Source organism: Diuraphis noxia, unplaced genomic scaffold, assembly GCF_037042655.1.
Source record: "Diuraphis noxia isolate RWA-SAM2 unplaced genomic scaffold, SU_Dnox_SAM2 contig0002, whole genome shotgun sequence".
NCBI lineage: Eukaryota > Metazoa > Arthropoda > Insecta > Hemiptera > Aphididae > Diuraphis > Diuraphis noxia.
This window is the reverse complement of record NW_028301712.1, coordinates 57,148,210-57,166,678: the sequence shown is the minus strand read 5'-3', so window position 1 is coordinate 57,166,678 and position 18,469 is coordinate 57,148,210. Positions and strand designations below refer to the sequence as shown.

At 28.5% G+C, this 18,469-nt stretch overlaps 1 protein-coding gene across 3 annotated transcripts in view; it reads right to left on the bottom strand.

The window, feature by feature from the left end:
- LOC107173701 (myosin-IIIb-like) overlaps positions 1–18,469 on the bottom strand; it is a 40,545-nt gene that overhangs the window by 3,576 nt on the left and 18,500 nt on the right. For all 3 annotated transcript variants that reach the window (XM_089221467.1, XM_089221468.1, XM_089221469.1), the window contains 13 exons: positions 5,717–6,022; positions 3,854–4,021; positions 3,110–3,226; positions 2,842–3,030; positions 2,170–2,372; positions 1,961–2,105; positions 1,674–1,866; positions 1,390–1,597; positions 1,178–1,322; positions 952–1,102; positions 644–879; positions 277–569; positions 15–180 (listed from right to left, as the gene is read on the bottom strand). In XM_089221467.1, the coding sequence (XP_089077593.1) occupies positions 15–180; positions 277–569; positions 644–879; positions 952–1,102; positions 1,178–1,322; positions 1,390–1,597; positions 1,674–1,866; positions 1,961–2,105; positions 2,170–2,372; positions 2,842–3,030; positions 3,110–3,226; positions 3,854–4,021; positions 5,717–6,022 (2,520 nt within the window). The remainder of the gene's footprint in view (positions 1–14; positions 181–276; positions 570–643; positions 880–951; positions 1,103–1,177; positions 1,323–1,389; positions 1,598–1,673; positions 1,867–1,960; positions 2,106–2,169; positions 2,373–2,841; positions 3,031–3,109; positions 3,227–3,853; positions 4,022–5,716; positions 6,023–18,469) is intronic.

Sequence of the window (18,469 nt, the reverse complement as noted above, 5' to 3'; positions counted from 1 at the left end):
ATATTATTTCTTACTTGTTTTTCATGTAATTTAGTTAAGTGCTCAATATGATAATACTTTAAGAATACTTTTGTTTTTCCAATTGCCCAACCATCTAATTTTAACTTGACCAACAAATGTCTACAATTATCTCTAGTTGGTGGAACTTTCTCATACAATCGAAACCCTAAAATTGAATACCTAAAAATTGAAAATTAATAACGGATATACATCATTATTACTATTCATAATTATTACAATGTAATTATTAAAATTATTTTAAAGAGTATAATTTACCTGTTTATAAAATCTTTAAATAGTAGCCTATGTGAATATCCATTTCGTCTTATTCTAATCGTTTCCATGACTCCACTACAGCGTAATTGTGTAACGACTTTAAGAGGATCAAATTGTTTTGGTTGTCGTTGATCATTTGGTTTGATACAACGAACAAACCTAGGCAAGCTTATACCAGAATTGTTACAGCCCATACGATGTAACAGTTCAGCTAATGAATGTCTAAAATATGTTGCTGCAGTTTGCTGGCCTCGAGATTGTGAAGCAAGTCCAACTAACCCTGTAGATGAATCCTGAAATTAGATGAATATTATTTATATACTTCATATTGTTACAAATTATGAAATTAAAATATAAGTATTATTACTTGAGAATAAAGATTGCCAGTTTTGGTAACTGGACTTTGGAATAATGCTCGAACAGTTTTATTGCTGGATTTTCTTAATACCTGAATAGCTTCTATAGCTAACAGGTGCCTATTCTTTTCTAGCATCCCCGAAGCTTGGTAAGTAACATTGCCAGCAAAATGTTTCACTTCAAATTGTAAAGCATTTGATTTTGGCCGTACATAATAATTACATTTGATGTTGCAATGGAATTTTTCTAAACATTAAAAACAATATAAGACATTATAGGAATTTACATAAATCATAAATTTGGCAGATTAATACTTACCAACTAGTGATCGATCTGTTGCTCTAGGAAAACGACTTTCCTCGTCAAGTAATGCCAGTAAGCCCATTGGTCTACTTACAAGCATATCTAATACAGGTCTGTTGTCACAAAACCCAACATGTTGAACAGGGACACCCTCTGATTCGTATTCCTAAATATATATAAATTTACATAGTTATAGTACTGGTTATCATAACCATAAAGGAATTTAATTTAGTATACTCACAGCTTGTTCCAAAGCAAAAACATGTTGGTTAAAAAAATATTGAAGTTGCTCATTAGCAATATTTATACAAAGTTGTTCAAAAGAATTGTACGTAAAATTTTCAAAACCGAAAATATCAAGTATTCCTATCACATTGTATTCTCCTCTGAAAAAAAAAATTATATATTTACCTACTTACTTATTATTTAATATTTCCTGATAAGTTCCATTACCTGGTATTATAAAAAGACAATAAGCTATTGATTGAGTTAACCAACCAATCAAATAATCGACTGTACAAAGCCCGGGCAATTGCATCTCTTGTAGCTACAGCTTCTGATACAGAATTATTCCTTTGAATAATCTCACCTCTTGTTACTACACTGTTAACACTCAAACATTCTAATAGATCTGAACTTTCAATGTCTAACAAACACGAAGCTAAAAAAAAGATACTTAAGTATATAATTTGAACTTATAGATTTTATTTAAAAAATTGATGATAAAATTCAATTACTTCTATGGATTGGTGTTAAATCAATAACAGTACTTTTGTTGTCTGTATTGTTATCAGTGATGATTTCTCCAAATTCTATATCACCCAAGTGCAAGATCGCTGCTAAAATGCAGTATATAGAATTTACTTCTTCGTCTTTGAAACCAACTTGTTCAAAAGCATTTTTCAGTTGAGCAAACTTATCCACATTATTCTAAAACAAAATAAACATAATAAAATATTTAAATATCTACTTATATAAAAGACTAAATTAGGTAAACTAATAACCAGAAAAAAAAAATCCTTACTTGTTTTGTTTTGTTGTCTTGACGGTCAGATGGAAGATAACTATGCATTTGCCGTAGCTCACGATCCAAATGAAACTCTTTGAGCCTTTTATCGTGTTCTAATCCGTCGTAAATATAGTAAAAAGCATGGAAATTACTCTCTCTACTGCAAGAAAAATAACAAAATGTTAAAATGTATTATAGTTATAAAAACAAAATGGAAAATTTACTTCGCTTGTTGAATGACTCTTGACTGTTCTAGTAGGTAAACTGACACTCTAGCTCCTGTCAATTGGCCGCTTTTGGTCATGCTCAGCTCCAAAAATTTACCGAATCTTGAAGAATTATTATTGATTCCAGTTCTAGCATTTCCGAATGCTTCCATAATTGGGTTCATCTGGAGTATTCTTTGTTCTAGATTTCTGTTTGGTGCCTGTGATTAATATTTATTTAATACTGATTAGTTTATGTTTTTTGGAGACTGTAAAATTTATTTCAAAACCTAAACATGCTTAGAAAACTTTTAAAAAATCAATTATGTTTTAGTAGAATAATGTAAGAAAAAGTACCGACAAAGCAAGCATTTTGTACCTACATGGATATATCATATTATATTGAAGTGGTAAAATATTTAAAAATAAAATACTAATGAATAATGATGTCAATCAGAGAACTTTATAAACATTATAATTTTCCTACATTACACTTAATCTTTTTTACATCACACATTTGAAAGCATTAGTTCTACCTCACTAACCCTCTTATACCTGGAACTATAATGTAGACTCCCAGGTTATTAAATATGTACTATTATTTAAATCTCTCTAACAATTTAGTAAGAAATAAACTCCTTCAACATTACATAATATATGATTCAATGGTTATAGGACATTTAGACTCACCTTGCCAAGGTACACGAGTTGTTTGAGCAACAGGTTACCAGATTCAGTTTTTCCGGCACCACTTTCTCCACTGATAACTATGGATTGGTTGGCCTTTTCATGGAGCATAAATTGATATGCTGAATCAGCTATCGCAAATATGTGAGGTGGATACGCTGCTCTCATTTGGTTACAGTATTTCATTTGCTCCTGCATAGAACTCATATTATACACTTTTTCCATATTGATTAATTAAATACATATGTGTACATTTGTTTCGATAACTCACCGCTGACGTGTATAATGGAAGCGGAGTGAACGGATTTATGGCCAACAGAATATCTCCAATATAAGTATAGATTAAATTCATCTGATATCTTTTTTTCAGTTGATTGACTATTCTCTCCTATATGAACATGATATTGTAAAAGATAAAACATATTTAGTATTTATTGAGATAAGTATAAGTGTAGCAAATTAATAATACATAGTGAATAGGTACTATGCTATACATCAGTGCTTCTCAACCTGGGGGCCGTGGCTATATGATTGAGGGGCCTTGAAATATTTTTTTTATTTAAAATATTTTTGGTTATTCAGTTATTATATAACCATTATAACCGACCATATGATTAATCATTGTCGATAAAGTCTAATGTTAGATTACTGTTATTAAATAATAATAAAATTGTTATTACATCGGGAAAGTTTATCTCACATTAGAATTATTAGATTACTTTAATTTTACTTACTTTAACTTTTTACCAATTCTTTTTTTGTTTATAATATATGTTTTTAAGTTTTATACATCTATACATTTTAATAATTTATTTGTGTGAAATTGTGAAATTAGTGCATGTAAGTATAGTATATTAGTATATCATTGAAAAAAATAATACTGATGACCTTTTTTTATTTATTTTTTGCTTTTACATCCATGGAAGGGAGCCTTGACAGTTTTACATTAAATTTAGGGGGCCCTATAACAAAAAAGGTTGAGAAGTACAGCTATACATGATGTAATATACTATACCTCTGACAGACTGTCTAGCGCGGCTAAGTCATCGACATAAATGGTAGTTGGAGGATTTTTGCGTTTACTTTTTAGTTTACCATGTTTAGTGGTCACGTCAGGATGCTTTTGCACTCTACCGCTGACTTCTCTTTGATATCGTATTTCAGCTTTGAGTTCTTCACGCACCTGTAGATAAATAGATCAGTAGAAAAACATTTTTTAATCAAGAACAAAAAAAAATGTATAGCTAAAAATTAAATTTATTTATTTAAATGATATTCATATAAAGAGTGATTCACCCCCATTTTTATCGTTAATAATAAATTAATTTGGATTTAGATTTCATGATTTTCCGTTGGGTACTTAAAGACTACGTCAAACATGACGTATATTATGTTAAAATCGTTGAGGTGTTCTTCTATTAGGTGCTTATTTAAAGAATTTCTTATGGCGATAAAAACTTTAGTTTTTCAAATAAGAACCATTTTTTTTTTGAAACATCTAAATGACTTCGTTAAAAACACGAGTAACTTACAAACTTAAGATAGAGTAAATTCACTGGCATTATTTAATTTGTCACAAGCAATGCATACAGGATCAACTAGTAATATACATATACATATACCCAGGCACGTAGCTAGAAATTTATAAGGGGGATGTTACTCAAAATTAATTGAAAAAATTATAAACACAAAATTAATAACTTTACGTAGGTATACAATACTTCATCATGATAATCAAATAATCAATAATTAAAAAGTTGTAAACGTTTTCTTACACGCTGCATAAAAAGATATATTAAATCGTGCATGAAACGAGTAATCGATAAAACGTCACAGAACAGTCTAAAATAGTAATTAATGCCGGATCCCGGCTTTAGTGCTTTACATTATTGTTATCGTAATATAAATTAATATACTTAATTTTGATAAATAAGTGTAAATCACGATTTAAGATAATTCGTGCTTATGATGCATCTTTATCTTGATAAAAAAATATTAAGTATACCACGGCTGAGGGGGGGGGGTGTTATTACACCTGTAATACCCCCCTGGCTACGCGCCTGCATATATCTAATATAAATTAGGTATACCGTGATGTGTTAATTAATTGGAAAGTCAGGAACCCTAGTTAAGGCTATAGTGCAATTTTTAATCATTATATGAAATAAAAGTATGAGTTTTACAATAAGTGTCTAAACGACATCCCCATGACTGAAAACATACAATATTTTGCGCAGAGTCAAGAATTATGAATTTTGTTTTATTGTCTAGCTCAGAGGTATTCAAACTGTGCGTCGCGAGAGTTTGCAAAAGGAGCCGCGTCAAAGCACCGAAAACCATCATCATACCCTAGGTCTTGTATAATTATTATAAATATTATTTGCAATCATTATGGAAATGAAAACGACACACCTTACTATCCGACCATTTGAGTTTTATTTCTAGTGCTAAAGTCGCTGTTATTATCACCCATATAACATATTTCCCATATTGTATATCCGTTGTTGTTTCAATTTTTTCATAATAATTTGGGAGCCGTAAAAATATTGTGAACACCCAAAGGAGCCGCGTGCTGAAAATGTTTGAATACCTCTGGTCTAGCTAGCTGTTATACTTTGGAGTTAGGTCAAAATGTTTTTCTGTTAGTTGGATATACGAATTACATATATACTTTATTAATGCATTAAAATAATTACAATGAAAATTCGAGTTACATAAAAGAAATTTAAGTATGACTTTTTCAATTAATTATTATATTCTGTATAATATATGATATAGGTTATAAAACTATCTAAATTACTTATTGTATATTTTTAATTTTTTCTACTTTAATAAAAAAAAAAAAAAAAGGTTATGAAATGTACCACACAGCACGTACCCTGTGGATGCACTTTGCCCCGTGAACGACGAAAGGGTCGTGTAGCAGTATGGCGGTGGTCGGTCGCTGTTCGAAATCTTTGATCAGACATCTCGCCACGAAGTGCGTCAGTTTGGGCGCATCCGGTCGAGCCGACAACGGCAAGACGGGTGGCGGTTCCCGCGGTATTTGAAATAAAGCCCTCATCGGATGCAATCCACTGAGCGGAGGATCTCCAGTAGCTAATTCTATGGCCGTTATGCCCAACGACCATACATCACATCTACTATCGTATGACGAATCCCGTTGTTGTTCACAAGCAATCACCTGGAAAATAAATCAAACGATTTATAATTATTTTTATACCAACACTCCAAAATTTTATTATTAATAATACGTCAAAATAGATATATGACCAACAAGAGAACTATATTTTATTGGAAAATAATTGTTTGAAACGCAAGATTTCGGAAAATGTTATCTATTAATCATATTTATCTATATAACTGCAGACCTAGGTACTTGTTGATTTAGAAATGTAGTAATTGTAACCACATATATATCTATATCGTAACCCAATAATATAGGTACATTTTCCACAAAAATAAGAGTCTAAACACGCGTTTCCAACGAAACATTGTTAAGTGTAATTTATTATTACAGTTCTAACCAAATATATTAAATCCAACAGAATATTTGAAATTTACTTATGATATTTTGAAGAATTGTTGTTAAAAAAGAAGGTTAAAAGCCAATGGTGTTAGTTATATCATCATATAGCATATAACTTATATAAAATTTTAAAGTATAAACACTGCAGTATACATATACCATATGATCACATTCTATACAATGAACTATGAAGTTATCTAATATCTATTATGCACCGATATTCATCTAATTAATTAAAAATTGTTGAATACAACATTAATAATTAATGGTAAAAATGTATATACTCTATACTGTATAAGGAGATGGTGTACATAAAAGTGAAATTCGATTAAAAATAAATAGTTTGACACGACCTCTTCAAATTATTTTATATTAAATATTTATATAATCTCCGTGATTGAATTTTCTAATATTTGCATGACACCGTGAAAAAACTGTTTATTAAGATGCTGATTATCATTTTAAAAATTACCACTAAACGTGTATTAAAATTAAATTATAGGAAGTATATATAGTGTTATATGACTTTATCGATAACGTACATAATGTATGCAAAAATACAGTGTTTTTTTATTCACTTTTTCGTCATTAACTCACCTACCACGTATAATGAGTTCACTAAATTTGAACTGAAAACTATAAAATTAATCAAATACAGAAGATGCATTGCATTTCTATAATTTATAAAAATTATGGAAAAAAATTACCGACAGCCTATACGCAATTAATATCCCATACAATAATATTTCGTATTGATTGAACGCTGTAACCTAACTTAATTAAACAATATACATTATTTATAGATTACTATATATTATATACTATATTATTACAATTTATTTACTATATATAGGTATATTATAATATAATAAAACTGATGTTTGTTTTAGTTTTGGTTGAAAGCGCTAATCTCTAGAAGTATGCCGGTCGGATTTGAAAAATTATTTTTGCATTTGATAGCCCAATTCTTGAGAAAGGATTTTAAACTAATTTTTAGTAAAAAAATGTCAGAATGAATGCTAGGCGAAAACGAAGTAATATATAACATGGGTTAGCGATTCAACGCTGCAGTGGATCGAAGGTCAACAATGTCCCAGATGCTCATTAATAATGAATTTAAGACATTTTAAAAAGTGGATGAAGTCTTATTTGATAGTCATGGATCGACCCTACCTGAGTTAAAAATGTATTAAATAGGAGAGGCAGATGTTTACGAAAAAGTTTATTCGAAACATTAGATAGGGTAGTCGTGATCAATAAATTAACCCTAATATTTTTTTTCCAAAAGTTTTTTGTTACTGATAGTGCAGGAACAAAGTTTTAATATTTCCGGCTTGGAGAGAGTTAGAAGTTAGAACATACTTGCGATTTTTATTATATATATATGTTAGCGATAATATATGAATTTCATTGTTTTACAAGTTAATATATAGAATACCATTAGGGTTTTCATTAATACTTAATATGTAAGTTATTCAGTATTCTTTGTTAAGTTGATAACCACCACTGGAGTAAATAACATACGATATTTGTAGCCGTTCTCTTTATATTAAGAAAAATGGATAATACGGATTCTATCACTAAGGATTTTTTTTTTTTATTTATTTATTACTGGTTTGTTATACTAATACAAAGAATTTTTTTTAAAAACTAAATATAGTATATTAAAATAACATTACTTGAAGTCACAGTTTAGCATATTATAATAATAGAAAAATTTATTACAGTGACGTCTCAGATGAAGATATTTGTCTTCGAAGGTATCTGAATCATTATCACTAACTATTGGTCAAGTGTTTTTAAAATGCACATGCCAATAAAAGTGCACCAAAAATGATATATATATGTTTAAGAAAAAGTACTTTGTAACTCCAAATGCCATCCAAAAAATTTGTATACTAATAAATAAAATAAAATAACAATGTACATTGTGTTTGACTTAATATTGATAACTGATTTTTTTATTTTTTTTTTATTGTAAATTGCCAAACATTTTAATGATTTAATAAAATGACGTAAGTAGCACAAATCAAATATTATTATATTATAAAAATGTATACATTTACAACATACTAAATAATTTGTGTTGGAGGTGTTCATGCAAAATTGAGTTGTTAAGTTAGTTATGAAAATGTAAATAATTTTTCGAGTAGGTACTACTACATAGATCTATGAATACATTTATCTTTTCAATGGTAAGTTGAAATCAATGTATGTAGGTACTGTAGTATAATAATAACGTAGAGGTTGTTCACCTACATTTAAGTCGCCGTTTTAATGATCAGCAACGTATGGTATTAATTAATTTTTAATTAAAAAAAAATCTATCTTAGACCTGTTACATATTCCAAAACCGGTCCGTGCATCATTTTACGCGGCATTTATAAGCGCACGTGAGTTTCTCTAAGCCATTGAGGTATTGCGCGCACTAATGATGAACTATTGATGCCCACATTTGAAAATAATGAGATATCAACAAGAATACGTGAGTATGTGAGCAGTTAGTAAATCGTGACAAGATGAATCTTTTTATAAACCATTGATATTTTATCGATGACAAAATAACAGTATGTATCTTATAACATAATTTCGTTTAAAATGTATTATGAAAATATAATATAAACTCCGTCAACCGACAAATTAACAAATTATAATATATTATAATATTATATACCTATACTTCTTATAATTAAATCTATATGGGTACTATATCTGTTACAGAAGGGCATAATTAGCATGTGGGTGGGTATTTGAGCTTTAAAAATAATTATGTCATGGGCGTTTTAAAAGACATCGGCGATTCTGTAGATTACTATTGGGTACAACTGGTACTCGTATGATATTTTATCGAAAACATCATACCTATGACTATAAGTGGTACATGAATTTAAAAGACAAGAAAAAATCGCGAAGACTACGTGATGATAATTTAATACTTTGTTAAGAGTAATAACAGAAACTGTATGGAAATATAAGTGTCCAAGTACTTGTATGTCCAGTACGAAAAACAGGCATTATGCGCATTAAAAGTTGAAAATTGATGAAGGTACCAATGAATGTAATTATTTTGTTAATTTGATTGTTCTCCATAACATTTTACTAATAAATATGTACGATTAGGTCAAGTTTATATTTTGGCACATTAATTCAGTGATTTTTTTACCAAACATCAGTTTATTTTAAGTATAGGACATAGGTATACGGTTGTTACCGTTATACACTTATATACTTGGACATATACACTGAAGTATTTTCGACAACAGAGTAACATGTATAGATACAAGCAAATCGTAATATCGCGCACACGACCTACCTACTTATATAGGTGGGTAGGTATATGCGGTAAACGGCCACGAATCTTTTCATTCTATCTTCGAGGGAATCTTGTGTGCTGACAGTATAGTTATCCACGGTCGATTATATGCGGAGGACATGATGTATTGTTAATATTATTATATTTTATTGTGTAAAATATACACTAGGTATGCGGCAAATTATATTTTATAAAATATAGCTGTTCCTATCGGCTATCATACAGACGCGCATCAGTAAGGCAGCGAAAGCGATGAGCAATTTTCACTCAATTATCCAATCAGACAGGTTCGAGAGAACTGCATTGTAGCCGATATTTAAATTGAACGGCACGCACGCGATATGAATCATGAAAGACGTATTTTAAATTTTTTACAGCGGTGGCGGTAAAAAAAACAAAATACTACCACGTCTCTCGTCGCTGCAATAGCAATTTATAGTTCGCCTGCAAGTAATATTTATTTTGTCAGTATACATAATAACATAATATATCGCCGTGAAACGAGTAAACGACCGTTGTCGAAAGTAGGCGCGAACGGAAACCGTAAAAAAAAATTGTGATTTTGAAAATTATGCAGATGAATATCAGACAGTCGCGGCCGCGTTGTGTGAACTGGTACATAGCTGCTGCTAGTCTGCCACTGCACCGGTCTCGTCCCCTGTAGGTATATTAATCGTCAGCCAAACTGGTCGTAATACCTATCATAATATTACTCTACATGACGAATGATAAGCTACGATGATGCGAATATCGAAATATTATATTTCATTAATAATAATATTATATTATAATATGCTATATGCACTGCAGCTGTTATTGCGCTCACGCAACATTTCTGTTGCAGTCAGAACTCTCGACTATCGTATATATAACAATAATCATTTACTGCGAATATAAATGTGGTTTAGCTGCCAATTGATCCTCTCACCGACGACGGCGGCCGCGTATTAATAATATAATATTAGCAGTGAAACCCGAAAAATATTAGGAAACCAATTATAGTAAATTAACCTACGTCGCGCGTCGTGTTTAGGACGTACCAGCGGATTTCTTTTTTATCCGTTGCGTCTCAAGAAAAGTTTTTTTTTATTTTGACTTATTTCTATCTTTTCTCTACTTCGAACGCTATAACGATTCACGTAACGATTCTTAAACAGCTACCACCTCAGCCCACTGTTTATATTACTGTGGAGTGTAGGTCGTCGGGTCGTGAGTAAATAAATAATTCAACGGCGATAACCTAAGTATTTACGTTACGAATATTATATTATACTATAATATATACGTACTGTATTATGATTACTATTATCCAAAGTACGAGAGAGTTACAGGATACACTAAAAACGACGTTTACGACACTGGAAAAACGCAGCGACCAGATTGAATGAAAAACGAAACGGCCAAGCACAAAACAATAACAGTTTTTTCCGCCCGTGGACTTGATTACAAGTTATTAGTTAAACAAAACACATGTAGACTGTAGATCAGGAGTCGGCAAGTAATTTCTATTGGAGTCCTAAAGATTAAAATAATAAATCAATGAGGTCCAGTGAAAAAAATCTTTTTCAAATCTTTATATATTAAAAATAGCAGTATAAAAATAAAAATAATTATTCAGTTATTACAATTAATTTATATTAAAAATTACAATACTAAAAGTATGAAAAAATATATATTTATTACAGTAAATTATTTAACCGATTATTACCTGCCCGATAAAATATTTTTCAATAAATTATGATATAACTATAATCTGAGTTTGATAAATTAAATAAAATAAATGTCTGTATTAATAATAATACTATTACAGAAAATAACATAATGAAGTACAATGTGTTGACAGGGTCCATAGTTTTGCCTTCCGCGGTCCGGATCCGGACCGCGGTCCGCCAGTTGCCGATCCCTGCTGTAGATCGTCGTACCACAATTGGTCATAGAATCAAAACTTTACCCTTTTATACGCAAACCTAAAACACGCCTCACTTGGGATCCACATAGGTACTTAAAAACCAAACGCAAAGCTCTCATTCGAGACTTCACCTTCTTACATCTTTACTCCGCTCTAAGCTCTCCCTCAAAATCAAACGAACAATCGACATGGTTCTTCTAAGACCTATCTGACACTATTGTATCTAATTTCGGGGCTCAGTCAAACTATCCAATACTAGAATAATAGCTACAGGCTTTTCAATCTATTTGTTTATGTTTACAAACAGGCGCTCCCTGGTACATCATTAATGAATCATTACATAAAATCATTTGTATTCTACCTTTAAATAATCTATTTACAACACTTTCAATACTCACACAAATTCCAGATAACCCACCCAGACACCTTAAAAGAAACTGGTGTAGCCGTGTAGGGATCTAGTCTCTCCCTAAAATGAGGCCGCTACGGGATGCCACTAATGAGCGACTATTCCCATTCTCATTCAGACTCATTAAATTTACCTTATACCTTATATACCTAATTGTATAACATTGTAAATAAAAATGTTGTTAAAAACTTTACATTATGTAATATATCTATTTATTTGTCTTTAAAAACGTTTAACTCTTGGTACAGTACATCGTTTTTGATTTTTTTTTTAGCCCCCTTCACCCGAAATAAAAAAATTATTTCTATATCTATGAAATTAACGGCAAATATACATTTGGTAGAGCCGTACAAGAATCGAAATCCTAAAACATAAACATTGGCATCAGTTTGCTAAACTATAATTGGAGATCCTATAGGATACTATAGTTAAACCAACTCTGTGTTAACACATTATCAGCATCTCCCTTCCCTCAAAAAATCCTGGCTACGCCATTGAAGGGACGAAGAGAAGTTATTTATCTTCGAGAGAAAACAATAAGAAACGGAAAAATGATAATATAGAAGGAATTTTTAAAACGCCAAATAACTATTTGTTTGTAAAAGCAAATCGAATGTTGGGCTGGTCATGTCTGGCGACCTGGTAAGACTCTCGTACCTAAATATCTAAATGTTTTGATCAGAAACTCAAAAAAAAAAAAGATAATAAAAGGGAAAACTTTTCCAGCGTTGGTTAGATAGAGTGAAAAAATAAATCTGAGACACCGACGAGTCATGGCATAATGCTATAGATCGGAATGGATGCAAAAGTTTGGTAGAAACGTGCAAAAGGTTGTCTGAATAGCACTAAAAAAAAAAAGAATAAATATGATTTTTTTAAGTTTTAATAAAAAATAAACTTAGAAAAACATGTTATTGTATTTGTTTATCTATAGTGTAAACTGTATAGTTAAGTATATGCAATTAAACTATATTAATTCTAATATAGGTACTGGTTTTTTTAATCACGAGTCATAAATCATTTTAAATCAAAAGAAAATTATTAATGGCACCATTTCCAAGACAATTTGCATTCATTTTTCTAACAGTTTATATGAATATATTATATTTATATGGTATGAAAATGAAATACATCAAACACTCGAGGAATGTACAAAGAAAGACGCCAATTCACAGTAAGTTGTTTGAATCCCGAATGAAAAATTGACGATTTCTGTTTTTGTTTTCTGAAGAGTCATTCAACTTTCACTATTTAAGTAAATTCCAAAAATCGTTGGTTCCATACCAGTTATTTATTGAAATTAGACAATATTGCACTTAACTTATAAGTTAGCAGAGTACGCATTTAAAACATTGTAATTTATTAATACAAGCATATAAGAATAAGGGATGATTATTTATTCTGAATTTTATTTGTAAATAGAGAAATCATTAAAAATTAGCCTCGCCAGTAACCAAGAAATGACGATTTAATTATGTATTTCAATATTTATCGAAATAAGGACGATTGTTAAAATAAATTGTTTTTGCTCTTCAACATCGCCATAGATACTGAGAATATAATTCGATAATACACTTCAAAATTGTTTATTGTTGTATTTAAAAAAAATAAATATCTAAGTGACCAGAAAATCAGTTACTTTTGGGAAGGAATTGGCTGTAGTTTGTTTTTAATAATATGCATACATTATTTAATTTATGTATATTGTGAGAATATCTTCATGATTGTACATCTAACTTATTTAGAAATAAGACATTTCTTTTTTTGGGATCACGTAACTTGCGATGAGATAAAATCGATAAACAACTTCAATGAAACTGGGAAAGACTTCAACATCCCTGACAACTTGTACGAAGCAATTGGCCCATTTTCAAACTCCCAAAATATAATTGTATACCTTAAAAAAATCGAATTGTACAATAACACGCAACGTTGTAAAAATGTAATACTTTTATTAAAGCTAATAACCTATGTATAACTGATGCTAAACCAATAAAAAATTAAAAAATCGATAATGAATGTAGTAGGTATATAATATCACACATCATGTCATTATAGCTGTACAATTAAGTAATTAAGTAATTATGGTTGATGAATTATTATTTTTAAATTTTGTACCGATATTATAAGGATGTGCATTATTATTTAAACTGTTAACTGTTGAACGATCATAGATTATATTAGTATGTACTAAAAGTTCTGAAAATAATAGGAAAAAAGGATGGTATAAACTTTAAGTACCTACATATACTTCTTTATAATTAATTTATTAGCACAGTGCAATATGAAAGTTATTATATAATGGTGAACAGTATTTATAAAATTACAGGAGGATTTAAATGATTTTCACAAATATAATTACTCTTAAAGAAAACGATTACTTAAGTTTTTAATAACAATTTTTTTTAAATTGCTATATTCAGAAAAAGGACGATAAACATATTTAATAAGAATAATATGTTGATTAAAAATAATTTGATTTTTCAAACTTCAATTAATTATAATATTTTTATTGTAAATAACTTTTTTTTTTAAATAAAATAATCCTAATAATATATGTAAATAATTAATACCATATTTTATAAAGTTATGATGGATTTATTGATCTTTGCTTATTGGATTTAAATAGGTAGATAAATAACAATATTTTAAGTAGGCAGACTGATCCTTATAAAATATAAACTATTTCTTAACTCATAAATAGGAAATATAATTGGATCAAATAAACCCAATAATATGACATTTAATTATATATTATAATCCATGAACTTATTTTTTAATAAAAATTTAAAAATAAAGTTAGTTCCCAGAATGAAAATTATGAAAACTACTAATTTGTCATTGAGTTTATTCTAAAAAATTTTCTTCTGAGGATTTATTCAAAAAAATTGATAAAATACGCTATATGATTTAAAATTAATTATTTTAAAAAGAGCATAGCCCAAATATTCATCTATAAGTATTCACTAAATATTAATGCGAACAAATTTTAAGAGCGAATACAGAGAAGCCTGTCTTAACGGACACCTGCATGGCTGTATATAACGGATAAAATAATAAGGTCCCTGTAAAAAGATTTGCACAGACAGAAAACTTTCTATAACGTACATCTGTCTATAACAGACACTTTTGTTGGTCTAATGAATGATCTTTATAAAGATAGGTTTCATTGTACCACATTTAATATTAATAAATATATGCTCATTGGTTATTATGTGAGCTATTATCTATTATTTAAAATGTTTTATGTAAACTGTCGTATTTGTTATTTTGTACTTATAGGTAATCTATTTTTATTATATGTTTTATCCATTGTAATTATAATGAAAAAATATTTATTATATAATTCAATGCTACCTCCCATTCAAGCTTCACTTGACCTTAATATAATACCTGATGTAATATTATTTGTATGATATTAATAAATGATTTTATTAAATAAAAAAAATTAAACTTTTAATATTAAGATGACCAGAAAAAAATAAGTTGGGGCTTCAATCAAATTTAGTTATAATTCTTGATGTAATATTATAATAACTAGTTGGTAAAACACATTTCTACACACCCATGACTCAACGAAATAACTTTTTAGAATTATACTTCATGAGTAATTAATTAGTAACAACAATGTTTCTACATCAGTCTTATCAATTTATTTTCTATTTTTTTGATACAAAATTTACTAATAGTTAGAACGTCTGAAAAGGAGTAAATCATATTTTATATATTTTATGGTTGATATTAATAACAATAGTAATAATTTTTAACAGCCCCTCTACAATAACAACAAATATATTATAATGTTTATGTTGATAAATAAATTTGTATATTATGAAAATATTAACTTAGTCTGGCTTCAAACACAGTTTAACCTGCAGAGAAAGTTTTAATGCATAGTTGATATTTTCCGGTGTGTTTGAGCATACTTTGAGATTAAATAGTCCGTCACCGCACGAACATAATTTTACTATTCTAGTAACCTAAATTTTGTTTTAAAAATGTATATATCTACAAAACAAAAATTAAAAATAGTACTTAACTATAATCAAGAATAAATAAAGTTTATTCGTCAATAGTTTAAATCTAAATATAATACACTATAATATATAGTTACAATATGTATATTGTGTTATAAACCACGAGATATAATATAATAAATAATTCGATTAAGTACGCTACCTATCCAACTAAAATTAAAGACTTATTTTAAAGTCATAGAGGACGTAAAAAAAGAAATGAGCATCATTAGTTAATAGTAAGGTTTCTAAAAATAAAATTTACTAGAATAATATGTTTGTGTAATATATACCTAATATACAATTTACATAATACGAACCTATATTCATATAATTTTAAATATAAAATTAAATACACAGAACACATTGATACACTATATATAAATAATAAATATATATATTTTTTTTTTACTCGTAAATAAAATGGTAGAGAATTAGTGAGAATTTGCAATGTTGATTTAAATACTGACTGATTTATCATAAAACATTTATGTTTAATTTAGTAAAATTATTAATCAGGTAAATCAATTAATGTTAGGTATTCTAAAACAATTATGGAATAATATTTTCATCAATTCATAAATACTTAATAAATAATTAGTGTTTTATGTTTAATTATTATAGAAGAGTATTGTTTTTTTATTAACTTTCTTTAGTTTGCATGAATTATAAGAAAGTACAATTTTTAGATTATGCAGGTCAAATATATACAATTACACAAAAATAATTAAACCATAAAGCGTAAAAACTGTCTGTACATTATCCAAGCTATAATCTTATCTGTTGAATTATTAAAATATTCAGTGAACCTTATCTTAATGATCTAGCCTTAGACTAAAATAGGGCTAATTCAGTAGGTATATAGTATATTAGTATCTAAACTAGTAATTTTTAACACCATGCTAAAAACATTTAAAAAAAATAACGGTGAATATCAGTGTTAAACAAAAATTATATGCAATATAAATATTTCTTTGTTATGTTACGATTCTAATTAATAAAAATGAATAGTTAAGAATAGTTAATAATCCGTACTAAAAATATTTTCGATACGATATAACTGTTTCAAAATTCATTTTTTTTTTTTTTTTTTTTAATGGCAGTTTAACAATTATAATTCTAAATTTTCAATTTGAGTTTTGATTTTAGATTCTGAGCGGAGCGAAGAATCTATTGATTTTACACATTGATGTGTTTTTTTTCTGTGTCTGTCATCACGTTTTGGGGCAGTAAATGTGCTTCGATTTTCGACTTCAATACCTCGTTCGATTAAAAAGTGAATCTAGTTGGTATTTTGGGGGGTTAAAAGTCAAAAAATGTTCAATATTTTTCTAAATAATCAGGGTAAACAAACTACAAATTAAGAGAAAAACTGGAAATTTTACGCACAATCAGTTTTCGACAAAATTGATTTTGGTTTTTGATGTAACTTTAAAACAAATGACCATAGATAAATGAAATTTTCATAGAATGTTTATAAAAGTATATTCTGTCCTCCATGAAATTTTCAAAAAAATTCTGATTTCGACGTAATTTGAACTATTTATAGACATTTGCAATTTTCGATTATTTATAGTATTTTTAAAAATTAATATCGATAAAAATGTATTTGTTGGGTAGAAAAGCTTGAAAGTTTAATACAAGGCTCCTTACATATTGTTACAATATCAGTTGAAAAATAAAATAAATTCATAGGTAGTCACATTTTTTTTTTACCATATACGTATACTATTTGTTTAGGGTGATTATATTTTAAACCAAGACAATAGCTAAGTACCCTATAATAAAAATCTAAATACCTACAGAAAGTTTATAGAAAAAAATTAATCTATTATAAATTGTAATTAAATAATTTTTAAATAATTATAACCTAAGAATGATTAATATAATTAATCGATAATAATAACTCCGTATCTGTACCAAAGCCGAGAGTGATGGGTTAGTTTTAGTTGTTATTGTAACATTATAATAATTATGCAACATCAAATATAGTTAATAAACCATAAAATACCATTGATTATGTAATAATACGGTATTATAACCAGGCAAACACTGCATGTATATACCTGTATTAATATATATATATATATATATATATATATGCATATAATATGTACGTATTCGAATAATGTGTATTTAATACACAATGTATAATATACTGTTTTTAAATTTTTTATAACATAGGTATTGAATAACAATGTCACAGCCGTAAAACAGCTTTTAATAGTATAGAAATTGTTTTTGTAAGAACGGGCATTGGCGAGTAAAAAGGGTAGGTACCTATACATTATGTATCTTAGAAGTGAAATTTTGGTGGAAATGTGTCACGATCCTGAGATAAGTAGAAATGGTATAGGGCAATGGAGTTAAAGTGATACAATTGAGGGTTTTTTCAAATGGATGATATCGATTAGAGATAACTGATAAGGAGCTGAATTAGGTATCGATAACAATT